This window comes from Quercus robur, chromosome 1, assembly GCF_932294415.1.
Source record: "Quercus robur chromosome 1, dhQueRobu3.1, whole genome shotgun sequence".
Lineage (NCBI taxonomy): Eukaryota > Viridiplantae > Streptophyta > Magnoliopsida > Fagales > Fagaceae > Quercus > Quercus robur.
In genome coordinates this window covers 32,812,667-32,828,762 of record NC_065534.1, presented here as the reverse complement: position 1 = coordinate 32,828,762, position 16,096 = coordinate 32,812,667, and the positions used below count along the sequence as shown (strand labels likewise).

General features: G+C 36.2%; 3 protein-coding genes across 7 annotated transcripts in view; 1 reads left to right on the top strand and 2 right to left on the bottom strand.

Annotated features, from left to right (window-relative positions):
• The first annotated feature begins 245 nt into the window (after nt 1-245).
• LOC126731827 (histone H2B) lies at nt 246-990 on the top strand. The gene has a single exon (XM_050435081.1). The coding sequence runs from the start codon at nt 339-341 to the stop codon at nt 798-800; it is 462 nt and encodes a 153-aa protein (XP_050291038.1). The 5' UTR covers nt 246-338; the 3' UTR covers nt 801-990.
• Nucleotides 991-6,834: 5,844 nt separating this feature from the next.
• The window catches only part of LOC126731682 (ACT domain-containing protein ACR9-like), a 71,940-nt gene continuing 62,678 nt past the window's right edge, over nt 6,835-16,096 (bottom strand). The window contains exons 5-6 of one of the 4 annotated variants that reach the window (XM_050435073.1): nt 8,589-8,795; nt 6,835-7,868 (exon numbers count right to left, since the gene is read on the bottom strand). In XM_050435073.1, coding sequence (XP_050291030.1) covers nt 7,578-7,868; nt 8,589-8,795 — 498 coding nt within the window. In that variant the 3' untranslated portion in view covers nt 6,835-7,577. The remainder of the gene's footprint in view (nt 7,869-8,588; nt 8,796-16,096) is intronic. The other 3 variants (XM_050435072.1, XM_050435071.1, XM_050435070.1) reach the window with 3 other exon arrangements.
• LOC126731661 (putative pentatricopeptide repeat-containing protein At5g59900) lies at nt 8,888-13,263 on the bottom strand. 2 transcript variants are annotated; one of them, XR_007658918.1, is made up of 3 exons: nt 10,751-13,263; nt 9,656-9,750; nt 8,888-8,940 (listed from the first exon to the last, which is right to left on the bottom strand). XR_007658918.1 is itself a non-coding variant. In XM_050435066.1 (1 exon), the coding sequence occupies exon 1, from the start codon at nt 13,140-13,142 to the stop codon at nt 10,416-10,418; it is 2,727 nt and encodes a 908-aa protein (XP_050291023.1). In that variant the 5' UTR covers nt 13,143-13,263; the 3' UTR covers nt 9,857-10,415. The 2 variants fall into 2 exon arrangements, 1 of the variants encoding a protein (XP_050291023.1); XM_050435066.1 differs by lacking the exons at nt 8,888-8,940; nt 9,656-9,750 and having other exon boundaries at nt 9,857-13,263.

Genomic DNA, 16,096 nt, shown 5'->3' with positions numbered 1-16,096 from the left:
ATCCACCATCAAATCCAACGTCCTTCATACGCCACGTCATCAATCCGTGGCTCACCCAACCCTCCAATCAAAACAAACCAAAGACCTCTTCACGCATCCTCTGCTAGCCGTCGATTACGACTTCAAACTCCCCCAAATCCAACAGCCCTTAAATCACCATGTCATCAATCCGCGTCTTCACCTAGCCCCCAATCAAAATCAACCTAACCGCACTATATATACCAAAATACTAAACCCATCTCTTCATCGTATCAAATTTCCCAACAAACTCTCTCTCTCTCCGAATTCTTTGTTTGTGTTTGTTTACCCAAAAAAAAAAAAAAAACAAGAAAATTCCAATGGCACCCAAGGCCGAGAAAAAGCCCGCTGAGAAGAAGCCAGCCTCCGAGAAACCCACGGAGGAGAAGAAATCCGCAGTCGCCGAGAAAGCCCCGGCGGAGAAGAAGCCCAAGGCCGGGAAGAAGCTTCCCAAGGAAGGTGGAGCCGGCGCCGGAGACAAGAAGAAGAAGCGCGTGAAGAAGAGCGTGGAAACCTACAAGATCTACATCTTCAAGGTCCTGAAGCAAGTCCACCCAGACATCGGGATCTCCAGCAAGGCCATGGGGATCATGAACAGCTTCATCAACGATATCTTCGAGAAGCTCGCTCAGGAGGCTTCGCGTTTGGCTCGTTACAACAAAAAGCCAACGATTACTTCTCGGGAGATTCAGACCGCCGTTCGTTTGGTCTTGCCTGGTGAACTCGCCAAGCACGCCGTGTCCGAGGGGACCAAGGCGGTGACAAAGTTTACAAGCTCTTGAATCGAATGATTTGGTATTGCTAGGGTTTCGGGCATTACTTTTTTCATTTTGTGATTAGGATTAGGGTTTCGGCGGTACTTTCTAATATGATGTCGTTTTATGTTTTTTTTTGAGTAATGTTAGTTGAATCTAATAGTGGTGATGTAAGTACTGATATGATTTTAATTGGAAATGGAAATGCTTTTACCCACATTGATTTCTGTTTTTATTTTTGATTAGTGGTAATATCTATGTGAAATGTTTAGTATATTCAATCTATAATTGATTCCTGTGTTCATTAAGTTTTTTGCCCATTGAGGAATTTCATAGGATTACTGGGTTAGTCTTTCCAGATTGTTTGGTGATTCTGTGAATGAAACGCAGCAGATGTTGGTTTGTAGTGTGTGTTACTACCCTTTAATGAAGTAGGTAGATGCATTTGATGAGAAATGAGTGTGTGCATTTAATGGTTGCCTTTTAGTTTGTATGTGTGGTGGTATTACAATTGCAGGAATGATTGGAAAAATAAGATTCTATCCGTCTAATTTAAGCAGAGTGAACATATCAACTGATGGAGAGATTACTTTGGTTGTCTATTTATGCATTTAATTTTAATTTTTATGAATTGGGATCTATCTTATGCTGATTCTGTTGTATAAGCCATTTTATGTTTGCATTTTTTTTTTTTGCAATGACTTTCTTCCCTCTTCTATATATATATTTGAGATTGTCAGAAGTGGGAATTACATTTGGTTGTTTGGTTTTCACAATTGAAAGGCATCTTGAAGCATATGCATATCTTCCTAGGAGGTTATCTATATTCTTTGATAAGATTCTTCCCTATGTTAATTACATTATATTCACAAAAAATAAATCACCTCAGTGTGCAAAAATATTTCTCTCTGAACCCTTCTTTTCTCATTATCTGATACATTCATGACATTTCTTTGAGAAAATTAATTAAAAAAAGATTTTTTTTTTTTTTTTGAACTTAATTGAACTATGTGCAGGAACTGTTTTCGGATGTTGGTCACCTGAAATGTCATACAATCCATTATGACAGGAGTGGATTAGGTTCTTCCGATGAATTCTCTGTTCTGCTGTACTTTATAAAAACATTTTTTTCTTAGTGAACGGCTGAAGTAGTCTTCTCCAGACTAGGAGATGCTGTGGTTGCTGTCAAGAAGTACAACAATGTCCAGCTTGATGGGAAACTAATGAAGATAGAGATTGTGGGTGTAAACATTGCGACACCTACTGTAGCTCCAGCAGCTAATGGCACTGTTGGAAATTTAAATGGGATTCCTAGAGGGTATGCACGATCTAACAAATAACTCTCTGCTAATGTTCTTTTGCATATTGGTTCTTGTGTTGTCAGGTTTTTGTCTTGTCTGCTTTGCTTGGGATGGCCTACATGATGTCAAGTTTATTTTTTATTTTTTGGTCTTGTTTGCTTTATTTGGCATGACCCATCTGCTCATTCATTATCATTATTAATTTTTCTCATCTACGGAGGGTATACTTGAAATGCATTTTGGTTAGAATTCAAAACATGGTTGTTTGTCTTTGCTCTATTGATCTTTTTGGCATAAAGAGTACATGGTATGCATGTTTTTTTCATATTTGAATAATTATATTCTACTCATAGCTTTTTATGCTGAAAGTTGGAATATCTGGCTGTCAATTTAGTGGGAGACGGTTATGACAAATTCCATTATTTAGATTCTGCTGTAGTAGGAGCATGCATTTTGCTTATGTAGTACCTGATTGGGAAATATATGAAAATTAAGAGGTAGTTTTTTATTTATTGCAATGGTTTTATGTAGAATTAACTGTAAAGCAATTACAGAACAATTTTTGTGGTATATGTGAGTTTGAGAGCTTACAGTAAAAATACTATTAATACCTAATGTGCATCTAGCGCTTAAATAAACCTTTTTTAGAATTATAATCTGACGGTATGATTTTGTGAAAGATGCTGCAACTATTACCTATAGGGGCCACATGTGGAAGGAGTCTCTTACCTTGGACTTGGTAGATTTTTGTGGAAGATGGACAAGAATTAAGCCTATGCTGTGCTCCTTTTGTGATGTTCATCCACTCTCTAAATCTGGATTCCTTTTTTCTTTTGATATTCAGAATCATGCACTAGCCTAAGGCTTTTTGGTCTGGGAGAGTTTTATATGTGCCTTCATTGTTGTAGATGACAATGCTTGGATTCATGTGATTAAAGCATATACTCCATTCATGCATTGATATTCGGAATCATTCGCTAGCCTGTGGAATCAGTTTTGTATGTGTTTTCATGGTTGAAGGTGACAATGTCTGGATTCTTGTGAAAACAAGTAGTTTTAAAGTATACACTCCATTCACACATTGATATTCAGAGGGTTTGTATGCGGAAGGAATTTTGTATGTCTCTTCATTATTGAAGGTGACAACGCCAGGATTCTTGTGAAAATAAGCGGTTTTTAAGTATATACTCCATTCGCACTGACATCAGGGTCAAGAGTTGTTGCAGGCTTGTAAATCATTTTCAATGCCAACACTCCATATTTTGTTGCTTGATGGTGAAACATTGGTGGTATGGGTTTTAGTAATGCTGTCTTGGTTGAGGAGTCAACTGATCAGTCACTGGATGTAAGTGCATTGAATGATTCATGTCTTGTTTTGTTGGCCAATCCAATGGCTTCTTTTATGGGAAGAGAGTGACTCTTATGTGCCTGGTTGAGGCGGGTTCCAAAATGCTTTAGTTGTTGATGGTACCAGACTCACATTAGAGCAAGAGCCTGCTTAGCTTTTGCTCTTCTTCTGATTGATTTCAGTGTTTGCAATGTGATTACCATTCTAGTAGCTGCAGGATCATGTTTAGTACTACATTCTACATGGTAGTGCTCTGAAATGACCGACGCTGCATCTGCATTCTGAGCTTGTCGGTATTCCAAACTGAAATCCAAAAAAAGATTAGGCAATGCTAGAAATGCTTCTTTTGACTTTCAGTCTAATTATTGGATAATTCTGTTCGGTTATTATGTTATGTTAACACAAGCATGGTTTGACTTACCTTTAGTACTATTTTGATTGGATATGTCATTTTGTTTTAAATATATAATAACAATTTGTAGTGGGTTTTAATCTCATCTTTTATTTAGTTAGTGAATGATGTGACAATTTTTCATTAAAACAAAAGGGAATTCCAGTAAAAAAAGTACTAAATGAGATTTCAATTAAAAAAGTATTAGAGGTAAATAAATTTATACAAGTGTTTTAAAAGGGGATGGTTCCCAGTTTGTTTTCGTTGCTAAATTGTTGTCACTCAACGAGGAGGTCAAGGTTTAAACACCAATTTTAACTTTTTGAAAACGTCTGTCTTTTGTGTATCTAAGTTGGCTTAATTTGAACTCAACTAATACTAGCATAAATATGCTCATATGTTCATGGGAACACTAAAAATGGGGAAAGGATCTCCACATTAGTTTTTACAAAGCAATAAGGCTATTGTCCAAGTAGAAGCAACGGAGTATTGCCCCAGCATTCTACTACAATACAACCTTTGTGTATTTTATGTAGCTAGTTAACTTGTTACTTTCACATGAACCCTTAACATTTTTCTTCATTGCTCACAAGTTTGCTATATGGGCAATTGTGACAAAAGGTGTGTTTTATATGATCTTAGAAAATTTGTTGCCTGTAATGTAACTTACTAAACACGTTCATGTTAATGATTTGTTTGCTGGTATTTCATATTCTGTCACGAGTGGGAAGATAAACCTGGCCATGGATTATTGCCTGTAATGTGTCCTAAATATGAACAAAATGAAACCTGTTGGTGAATTTTCTTTCAAAATTCGTTTGAGATATTTTGCCATCGTTACCTGTTCCTTTGCTTGTCAGTGTTCCTGTTTCGTTGCCAAGGAATTGAGAAAATCAAAGAAAATAGACTTCATTCTCACGCCCTCAAAATCGTCTGGTTTTAGCATTGACATCACACTATTCGTACAACTAAATTCACCATCCAAAAATTAATCCTCCAAGTGGAAAAAGAGGTAAGCTACAAATTTTAAAGGGAGAGATGTCAGCTTCCCCAGTCCGAACCCCAAATAGAAAACCCGTAACATTTTTTCCCCATAACAAAAAATAAGCACTCAAATCATACTCATTTAATACTATCCCAATGTTTCATTTTGATCAACTAGAGATTTAAATGTAGCAATTTAAACTTGACAAACTAAATCACACATATATTTAGATTCTCAAAAAAAAAAAAAAAAAAAAAAAATCACATATTTGACAAGGCATGAGAAGGAAGGAAGGAGAAGGGGGGGGGGGGGGGGGGGGGGTGATGCTAAAAGGGAGAGAGTAGATGTGGTGCAAAGCTAAAAAAAATGATCAGTGGTACTCCCCAAAAAAAATACTGGTATTTTGGATACCAATTGATGCTGAAACGGATAAACTAGCTAATGGTTTTGCGCATAATGTAAGTATTTCAACATGAAACACCGGACTCATTAGTCTGGATAGTACCTCCTTATGCACTAATAGAATGGAGAAACAATAGAATGATATGTTCAGAGTTCATAACTGACCCTAAAACCCTCAGACTCATTAGTCTGGATGATACTTCCCTACACACTAAATGCATGGGAATTGCCAGAGCCTTGGTTCAAGCCATATGGGGTGCGACATACTGTAATTATATTTTTAACCATTTTAAATAAATAAATAATAACTTAACAATACTTTTAATTATAATACAAGCAGATAGCTTTATAAAATGATTAAAAATTATTTTATCAATCAAAAGGGTGACTATGTAGAATAAAATATTGGGCCCTAGAATAATTTGAGAGAAAACTACATAAGAGTTGACAATTGACAATGAGGAAGGAGGTAATGCTTGTTAAGCTTTTGTTTGATTACACATTGGTTTTGCTAAATGAGAGTTGTGAGAGGCACTCCTTTCTTTCTCTCTTCTCTCCTCTCTTAGGTGGTAACTCATGGAATGATTCCATGAGACCTTCCTCTCTCCCTGCATGTGGAACTTACAAATATATAGAAAATCATATATTGTGAGAAAGTGACTTCATGGAGTTGCAACATAATAAGATGATCCTCTCCTCTCCCCAAGCATACCCTTAACTATTTTCTTAATTTGTACATTTCATCATGTCGAACTCACAAATATATAGAATATCACTGTGCACAGTTTATTTGTATCTTTCTAATATAATAGGTTGTTCAACATTCAGGAAAGGACACAGATCCACCAACTAACGAGTTTGTGAAACATTTCACTGAACTAAAGATAAACTTAATTATTTTATGCATTGCGTAAGTAACAAAATATATCAATGAGAAAATGGCATTCTACAAACAAATCAAATTTATGGTAAATTCTATCTAGAGACACTTGCTTTTTGGTTTCCACAACTTCTTAAAATTTGGAAAATATGCCGTGGAGTTTGGAACCATCCTTTCCCCCTGAGTGATTCTAGGACCACAACCTATTTCACCACTTTTTGCCACAACTTTAACGTGGCAGATTATGAATGGTTGACTATCACTTACACATGGACCCACCATTTTTCCTTTACCATTCACACTGCCATATCACAATTGTGGTAAAGAAGTTGTGTAATAGTTTGTGGTACTATATTTTTTTCCCTCCCTCCATGAAGTACAAGTCTCAAGGTAAAGTGGCTTCTGGATCAAATGGGAGTATAGGACCAAACCAATATAGGTAAAGAAGTTGTGTAATAGTTTGTGGTACTATATTTTTTTCCCTCCCTCCATGAAGTACAAGTCTCAAGGTTAAGTGGCTTCTGGATCAAATGGGAGTATAGGACCAAACCAATATAGTGATAGTCTTTCTTGTAACGAAGCCACTGTAGTCTCCTTGAAATGCATTTTGCAGCAGAAAAACTAAGCTACAGTAATGACACCAAATCGTTACCGGTTTCCTATGAAAACCGTAAAACTTATTACTCCCTTGAAACCCAAGTTTGCAAAACTTACTCCCTTCAAACCCAAACTAAACCGATATGAAGAAGAAAACGCAAAGCAGAAATACATATCAATCAGATACAAGAAAGTGAAAAGCTCACAAAGCCTACACGGAGAAGCAAAAAAGACATTCCCATTTAGAAGGCTTACGCTCAACACACAGTCATGACTTGAGGAAATTTGAGAATACAAACTTTCTGCATTAGATAACCGGAAATTAATGCACCAGGTTATTGACCATTTAATCCCAAAAGGATGGAGGGAGGAAAGCAAAGTTGAGTCCAACTTAGATTCTTGGTATAATATGAATAAATCTACTCACCAGCCCATCAACGTTCTTCTAACTCTATCTAAAATTTAATACCTAGCTATCATTTTGGACAACTGAAACCTGCAGTTCTCATCCAAAAGAAATCTGTGAACCTCCCATTCATGATCTGATTCTGATGTTGAATATCTTCCTATTTCAGCCTAAAAACCCAAGACAGAAAGTGTTACAAGTATTTCAAGATTTGACTAGGTAATTTACAATATGGAAATGATTCAAGAATGCCATCAGCACTGCACAAGTTTGTGTGAAAAAGCAAGTACCATAGTTAAGTGCTAGGCAATATCCAATTACCCATGCCAACATGTGGAATGGAAGGGCATTAGCAATATAAGAACTAAGGTGCCCAATTTGCCACATTACTTGCTGGAAATGTAATATTCATTTAACCATCTAAGATTGAAGATCCTGGTAGATGCAATGTACTAATGAGTTTTTTGAATCACTTACTTTCTAATGCCAAGCTTTCATACCGAGAAAATGCAGACCCCAAGAGATTTTAGAGCAAGCGTAACATCATAAAAAACTTGTGGTCTTCCATTTCCAGATAACCCAACTGGATTAGCAACCAGCAGTTCAGTGTCTGGTCCTCGGTTGGCAATGATGACAAGCAAGGGATGAAGCATTTCTACCTGAAAACGAGAACATAGTGCACTCTGTTTCTCTGGATCCAAAATCTTTTTCCCATCCTTTTGCTGAATAAATAGGTCTAAATCATGATAGCCCATTGAATTTGGTGAGAATCGACCATAAGCTATCTGAACAAGAAGAAACAATATACAATAAATATCAGAAAACTGCAAACATGTAATCATTTGTCAGCAAAATTTGACATCCAAACTTACGCGGTGGTTATAGGAAGAGGACTATAAGTTTCATCGATACATATTGAGCCCAAGACAAAAAACCACCCAGGAGTTCACTACCATCTAGTTGACCTCAACCTCTCTCTCAAGCAAAAATAATTCATAATCAGTACCTTGTCTTTTATTTGTTTGATTATTATTTATTAGTGTAAAAATGGTGACCCTAGAAGCAAGTTGGACAGACTATTGGCTCATAGGAACAACAGATATTTGGAACAGTTCACTCATGGTTTGCTAACACCACATGGAAAAACCATATCAGTAGCCAACCTTGATAGGATAATCAAGGTGACCTAGTCATAGTTAAAGACACTGGGACTACAAGATTGCAGTCTAATAGCTTCAATTACCAAATAGCCAATTAAGGTGGTAGGTAGCTTAATTCTTTCCAATTAATCTACATGGGAGCCCAAGGCCAATGGCTAATCTGTCAACTTGGATTATAGCAAATCAAGTAATGTATTTCTGCATAAAGTAAAACAACATGGGAGGAGGGCCAGCCTAGTCAGGGATACCTAGGATCCAAACTGAAACATTACAATATCCCCACAACAGATTTGAGTTAAAAAGTAGTCTGTCAAAATAATCTTGGTGAAAGATATAAATCCATACCTGGATATTGCAGTCTTTCAAGGTTCTCATGATGTCATATAGGAGACCCTTGTGATCAGCACAGTGTATTTGAAGTAACGTGTGAGCTGGGCTCAATGAATTGTCTACTGTGACACTAGCCTTCTTCAATTTTGACATATCTGGACTAAGAGCTTGAGAGCGGATTTCCTTGTCGGATAATTCATACCCAAATAGCTCCTCAGCTACCTCAGGAGAAAGAGAGGAAATTCCCTGAGGCCATTCATACTCAGTACCTGCCAGCTGAAGTTCACAGCTGATACATGATTCTCCCAAAACAGCATGCACTTGTTCTACTGTCTCATCTTGTCGCTTCTTTGTGTGTAGAATCTCCCTGAATTGAAATAGTAGATGTGAGTGAAAAAACCATCAAGTTTCACCTTGAGTGATTGTTACATTTGAAAAAAATATCAACAAATAACACTAATAATAATAAGCTCTAATCAATCAGAATGAGGACGGCAATTTAGTCCCATCAATTCTAGTCAGTTCCCTGATTTCTTTGACACATATGGTATATTTTATTTCCAGATGCCCAGGAAAAATAATTACTTGGTTAGCAAAAGTGGAAAGAAAAGTTTAAAAACTGAACATGGAGAAAGCGGGAAAAAGTGGAGGATAGGTACAAAAAAAATACTGCACCATTGACATTAGGGAGCTTAAATCTATATCCTAGATGTAGAAAGACAAAAAAGATAATACAACTTTATTAAAACCATATTTGGATGCTAATTTGGGAATCACATAAAAAAATGGGAATCAGCAAAGTGAGCATGCAATTCAATGATGAGAAAGGCCTGTAATGAAAATGACAAACCACATCACATTTATTTCCTTTAGGCCAAAAGTGGACAATATTATTAAATGGTGCAGAGGAAGGAAATTCTAGACATGATGTTCATTATGTGACAGAAGCCTGCTAATACAGTCAATGACTTTAATAACTCCTCGTAATCAAATCAAATGCATATCAAGAGAAAATTCCACCTTGTATTACCATCATTATCATAATAATAATTATAATATCAAACCCCAAAACAAAACCTCACATGTTATGTTTTATGAAGAAGAGGTCAAGAACACTGCCATCCGGGGTTGTCATCACTTTTACCCTTTGAATTGTAAGCTCAAGCTCACAGAGAACCTGTGTAACACACAGACACAAATAAAGCTACTGCATTAGAACCACACAGACACACAAATAAAGAAACTAAAGGGCACTAGAAGAATTAAAGAGAATCATTGTTACCATGTAGTAATCCTTTTCGATCAAGGCTAAAAAACTTCAATAGGTAAACCGGAGAAGACGTGTAGTGTGGATATGATTGGTCCAAGTAAAATGACACCATACACGATGGGCATACAGATACAAGATGGTTTTTTAAATTCAACCATCTCAAGATGAGTGAATTGGATTGAGGACTACCCATAATACTATGTAGCACCATACCCCATCAGTAGAAACATCTACAACCAAAAATGGCCATAATACTATATACTGGTAAAAAACGCTTACAGCAAAACGTTGCTGCCATTCCATCAGTAAAAGATTCTTTTCATTCTCATACTGGTCATCCTCAATCAATATAGTACATTATCTATCGTTCACCTCCAAGTTTATAAGCGTAATTACGTACAGAAAGAATTTAGTCATCTATTTCTAGCAATGCAGGTAGTTAGATCTAGTTACATGCCCAAGGTCAAAGCTCATGGTTCTTCTATGGTAAATAAAAGAGCTCTGGTATTATGTCACAGAGACTGTCAATCAACTTCAACAATGCATGTAACAGAAATTATTCTTGAGCATGACTATGTCGAAAGAACTGAACTTTTTAAGCAAGTTCCATGAATAAGAGTGTTATATGTGACCCGATTTGGCATCACCCCTCTTCTTATCATGTCATCACGCAATTCAAATGCCTTGGTGAGTTCTCCAGTAACACAGCAACCATATATCATAAAATTATATGCTAATGTATCTGGCTTAAGACCTTTGTTTAGCATGGTGTTCCACAACTTAATAGCTTCCTGTAAATTACCCCTTCTACAGTACTCATAGATAAATGTTGAATAGGTAATGCAATCAGGAAAAATACCATTGTCAGTCATTCCAACAAGGAGCTCAGTGGCGTCCTGAATCTTACCCAATTTGCAGAAACCACGGATAAGTATATTATATGTGACAGTGTTGGCTAGAAACCCTTTAAGCATTGCATTGTGCAGCTGTATAGCTTCCTCCATATTTCCTTCCTTTGTAAGGTGGTCAAGGAAACAACCATATGTGAGCTGATTGGGAAGGGCATTACCAATCAGCATTTCCTTCAAAAGAAACTCTGCCTTATCCATATTTCCTGCCTTACATAAACCATTTATCAAGGCAGTATATGTCACCACATTGGGAAAGCATCCCTCAGAAACCATCAAATCCCAAAACCCAAAAGCCTCCTTAAGGTTTCCAGCTTTGCCATATGCATCTATCATACTTGTATATAGTACTTCATCAGGCTTTAGTCCGTAATCATGCATCTCCTTCAAGAGACCAAATAATTTTCTTGTATCATGCTGCTTTAGAGTTCCGCAAATGAGTACTGTATAACACACAAGATCCATGTCTACTCCTCTCTCAACCATCTGATGACAAGTAACCAATGCATCCTTTAACCTTCCCTCCTTGCAGTAACCATGTAAAAGTGCCCCATAACATATCACGTTTAACTTATGATTCTTTTTGTGAAGTTCATCCACGAATTCTTTGGCTTCAGAAACTCTACCTAAAGAACAAAGACCACTAATTAGGGGCCTAAATGTGTATGTATCTGGTTCAAGACCCTTCTCAACCATTTCATCAAGCAATTCAAAGGCTATTACTGTGTTACCATTCATACAGTGACCCTCTATCAGAACATTATAAGTCACCTCATTTGGCATAATGTTACGCTCAACCATTTCATCAAACAAATTACCCGCTTCAGTCATCATATTTGTACGACAGAAACCAGAAATAAGTGCAGTTAAGGTGTAAGTATTAGGTGCAATGCCCTTCCCAGTCATCTCATGATACAACCTAAATGCCTTGTGCAATTCCCCTTCTCTGCAGTATCCACTTATTAGTGATGTATAGGTTGCAACCGTTGGCACCACTTCTTTAACAATCATCTCACCAAAAAGAAACTCTGCTTCATCCAATTTCCCAAACTTGCATTCCCCACTAATCAAAGAATTGTAAGAATACACAGTACCTCTTACACCGGCCTCTGACATCTTACCTAAGTAACAATATGCAACATCCAATTTTCCTCTTCTGCAGAAGGAATCAATTAAAATAGAATAAGTGACATCATTTGGGAACAAACCATTCTCACCCATGTTATTAAAAAGTAACTCTGCTTCATCCAATTTCTCTTCTTTGCACAAAGAATTGATCAAGGCGTTATAAACAAACAAATTAGGCACCACTCCAATTCTCCCCATCCTATTTACAATGTCATAAGCATCTTCAATCTTCCTCTTCCTCCGCAAGCCCTCCACAACTCCCGAAAGAGCAGCTTCACTTGGCACAAACCCCAACTCAATCATTTCATTCATCAGCTCCACCCCAGCCTCAAACTCCTGCACTCTGCACAAACCAAGTACTAATGTACAATATGTGACCACATCCGCTTTCAATCCTTTTCCTCTCAACAAATTCTTAATCTCAACAGCCTCCCAAGCTCTTTGGCTCTTGCAGAGCCCATGAATCAACACATTATACATCACAACACTCAAATTGCATCCATTCAACTCTGCATGCCGAATCATTTCCTTAGCCCTAACAAAATCTTTCAATTCACACAAACTCCTAACCACCACAGTGTATATATAAACATCGGGCTGAAGACCCACATTCACAAACAGATTGAACAACTCCAAAACCGTATTGAATTGCCTAATTCTCACTAGCCCATTTAAAAGGGCACTCAAAGTTCTAACTTCAGGCAACAAATTATTCTCTTTCATTAGCTTTACGACCACGACAGCATCCAATAATCTCTTATTTTGCACATAATTCTGGATCAACAAATCAAAACCCAAACTGGAAGAGAATTTAAATTCCACGTAACAATTTAGAAAATGTTCAAAAACCTCTTTTGGGTCCAACCCACGAAGAGAAAGCGTTTGCAAAAGCGAAGAAGCTGGCCAAAAGAGATTGGACTGGACCAGGGAGTGGACCAAAATGCAAAACGAAGTCGTGGTGTGGTGAAAATTGTGGTGCAAGCCCAAGAAATTGAAGAACCTCAAAGCTAACCTGGAGTCATCCATGGTTTGGATCAGAACCTTCTCGACGTGGTGGGGCCCCAAAGTGCTCGAAATGTAGGTGTTGTTGAGTGCGATTTTCCAGCTCCGGTTTCCTCGTACGATGTCTCCGAGGATTGAAACAAAGTGGGAGTCATTTTCGTCATTGTCTTGGGAGGTGAATTTAGAGGTAGAGAGGTTTCTTTGTTTTATGTAATGGATGGTGGAATTTGAGAGAGGTCGATGAGGAAGAGTGAGCTTCATATTGACTGGGGATTGAAACGAGAGAGTTTTAGTTTTTGGATTTGAGGAAGGAAGTGACTAAACTAACTTGGAAGTGCACTTGGGTGGAGGTAACGGGCTTAGTTGAATGTCGAGGTCCAAAGCTACCACGGTTTTTTTTTTTTTTTTTTTGGGTCTGTTGGGCAGCTTTTATATTTTATGCTACGTTTTTTTAAAAGCTCGTTTCTTTCTTCCATTTCTTTTTTTTCTTTTTTTCTTTTTTTCCACTTTTCTCAAATTTTTTAAGGCACAATATACTTTGTGGCATTCTTTTAGTAAATTTTTTTCAGTAAAACATTAGATAAGTTGTTTCCAAATGAACACATAAAATCCAGTGGGTAATTAAAATATTTTAATGCGATGCCAATTTGCTAGTGACGGCTCTAGGAATTTTGTTTAGGAGGGTCATTAAGAAATTTAAATTAAAAAAAATTAATTAAAAGAGAATTTGAATATATTGAGTTATAGACAAAAAAAAAAAAACATGAATTTTTACAATTTCCTTCTACAATTTTTCAAATTTTGAATTATTATACAATTGTTCATTATGAGTATTTATTGCTAATATGTGTAGCTATGGCAATTTTTTTTGTTAAGTTTGTCTAAATTTTTTATTTTTATGTAGTTAATATTATATATTTGTCATTGTTTTTTTTTTAAAAAATATTTAAATTAAATGACTAAACTCAACTCATTGGCTTTGCATTAATTATTGACGCACATAACCACACTCATTCATACATAAAATAATTCACTAAAATACTTGAATAATCACTAACTTTGCAATTTGTTTTTTGAATTTTTATAACTTTATGACAAAAAATTATTATAACATGATAACTATACACACTCATGTAACAAATCCTCTCTATTTCCTAATTATCAAATTATATAAAGATATATTATATTTATATTTTACACACAAACATTCACGTACACGTCATTATTCACACAAATGACATTATAAAAAAAAAAAGTAATATACACAATCAATATTAGATATATTCATACACATATAATAAAAAATTTATAATAAAAAGTGACAACACTTACTTTAGAGTCAGAAATACTTATAATAAGGGTGCATAAGATTTAAGTCAGGCTGTACAAAAATATTTTTAAGAAAAAATTAATATATTAAACTAACAAAAAAACATTAAAAATATATATATATATATATATATTTTTTTTTTTTGAAGTCAAGGGTTCATTTGAACCCCCTGACCAAAGAGTAACGCCACCCCTGAATTTGCTTATTTTTATGCTGCCTCTTTGGAAGTTTATTGGAATTTTCAAAATGATTTTTTTTGGGTAAAGTTAAAGAACGCCTAAAAGTAATTGTTTAATTTTTTTTTTTTTATGAAAAAATGTAATTGATTTTGTGGGGAGAAGAAGAGTCCCCACCTAGCCCTTAAGCCTAATAAACAATTGGGCCATGGGGAACAAATTGGGCCAAGCATGTATACTTGAAGGAAGGCCCAAAGGGCTATATGGTATGGAAGAAAGGTAATAGGATCATCCCGAGTAAAGGAGAAGAGTAACACAGGAAAATAGTTCCCGTAAAAAAGGTAAGAAGCTAACTTTACCCGAAGTGAGGTGCACAGATGATCCATGTATAGTTTCCAGAAGATGCTTGGAACCATGAGAAACTTCCAGAACACGCAAGAAGATTGAAGATCTTCACCTCCGCATTAATGAGGGGGTTCTTACCTAACCTCTGCCACATTGAATGCATGTGAGACAACCTAAACAGTACAAACACCCCCAAAAGTCAGAATTCTAGGATAAGGGAAGGGAGGAAACTGATAAAGTAGAGGAAAATATCGCTGAAAATTCGGTTGGCAATAGGACAGCTGTAGAGATAAGAACAAGGAATGTACCTATAAAAAGAGGGAGATAGGCAAAAATTGGAAGGGATTTTTGAGAGGCGGAAAAAATAGTGAAAAGAGGTGACAGAAGGAAGAGAAGTGAGCTATCTAAGAAAAAGAGAGTGTGTAACACCATGGGAAAAAGAAAATTTCCTGTTGTAACACTTTAGCTTCATCTGAAATATATGTGGTCAATGAAATCAACTGTTTGAGTTTCCCTTTGTGGAGTGTTTTTTCCCTATTGCTTATTTACAAATAGATTGTGTTGGACCTTTCAACTGTAATCTGTGGAATTTACCACGGGCTAGTTTTTCTCACCCACAAATTTGTTTGACAACTTTTTATATTTCCCTAAAGGTGTTATAAAAAATTTCTTAAATAAACCCTAAAGGGTTGGCTTAATAGGTCCTAAGGCCTCATGACATCTATACACCGGAGAGAATAATTAATTATTCAAAAATGGCTGGATACTCTTGTTTGTCAAAATTCGAATTTTATAAGTGATTGTGATAAGTACTAATTGTAACTTAACTAAGGCTACACACATCATGTGTTGTGCATGCAAGAGCGTGGTTGAATCCCACATCAATTACTGATAAAGATGTTTAGCAATTTATAACTTATAGTCACATTTTCCCCATTTTGGCTACCCTTTTTTGGGTTTGAAGGACCTAGGATGTTCCTTTGGTTTTTAAGAACACTTCCAAACTTTTTGGTCATGCTCCTTTGGTCTTTGCTAAGACAACCAAATATTATTTCTTGTTGGGGCACTATTGGAACATGAGAGACAAAATAAATATTCCCTTTAAATAGAAATGCTCCACCACTAAGTTAGGTGAAATTGAATCTGAATGCTTTTGTTTTAAAGAACACTAGGATCGTTGAATGAAGGTCTCTCAAGAGATTATAGAGGACAATGGTTGAAACATTTTACAAGGGCAACAGGATTCACAACCACCGTATAGGCGTATTTAGGGCACTCAAAGATAGGTTGAATATGACATTGGATATGGGCATTTCTTAGTTAGACATCAAACTTGATTCCCATATAGTTATTGAGCTAATTAG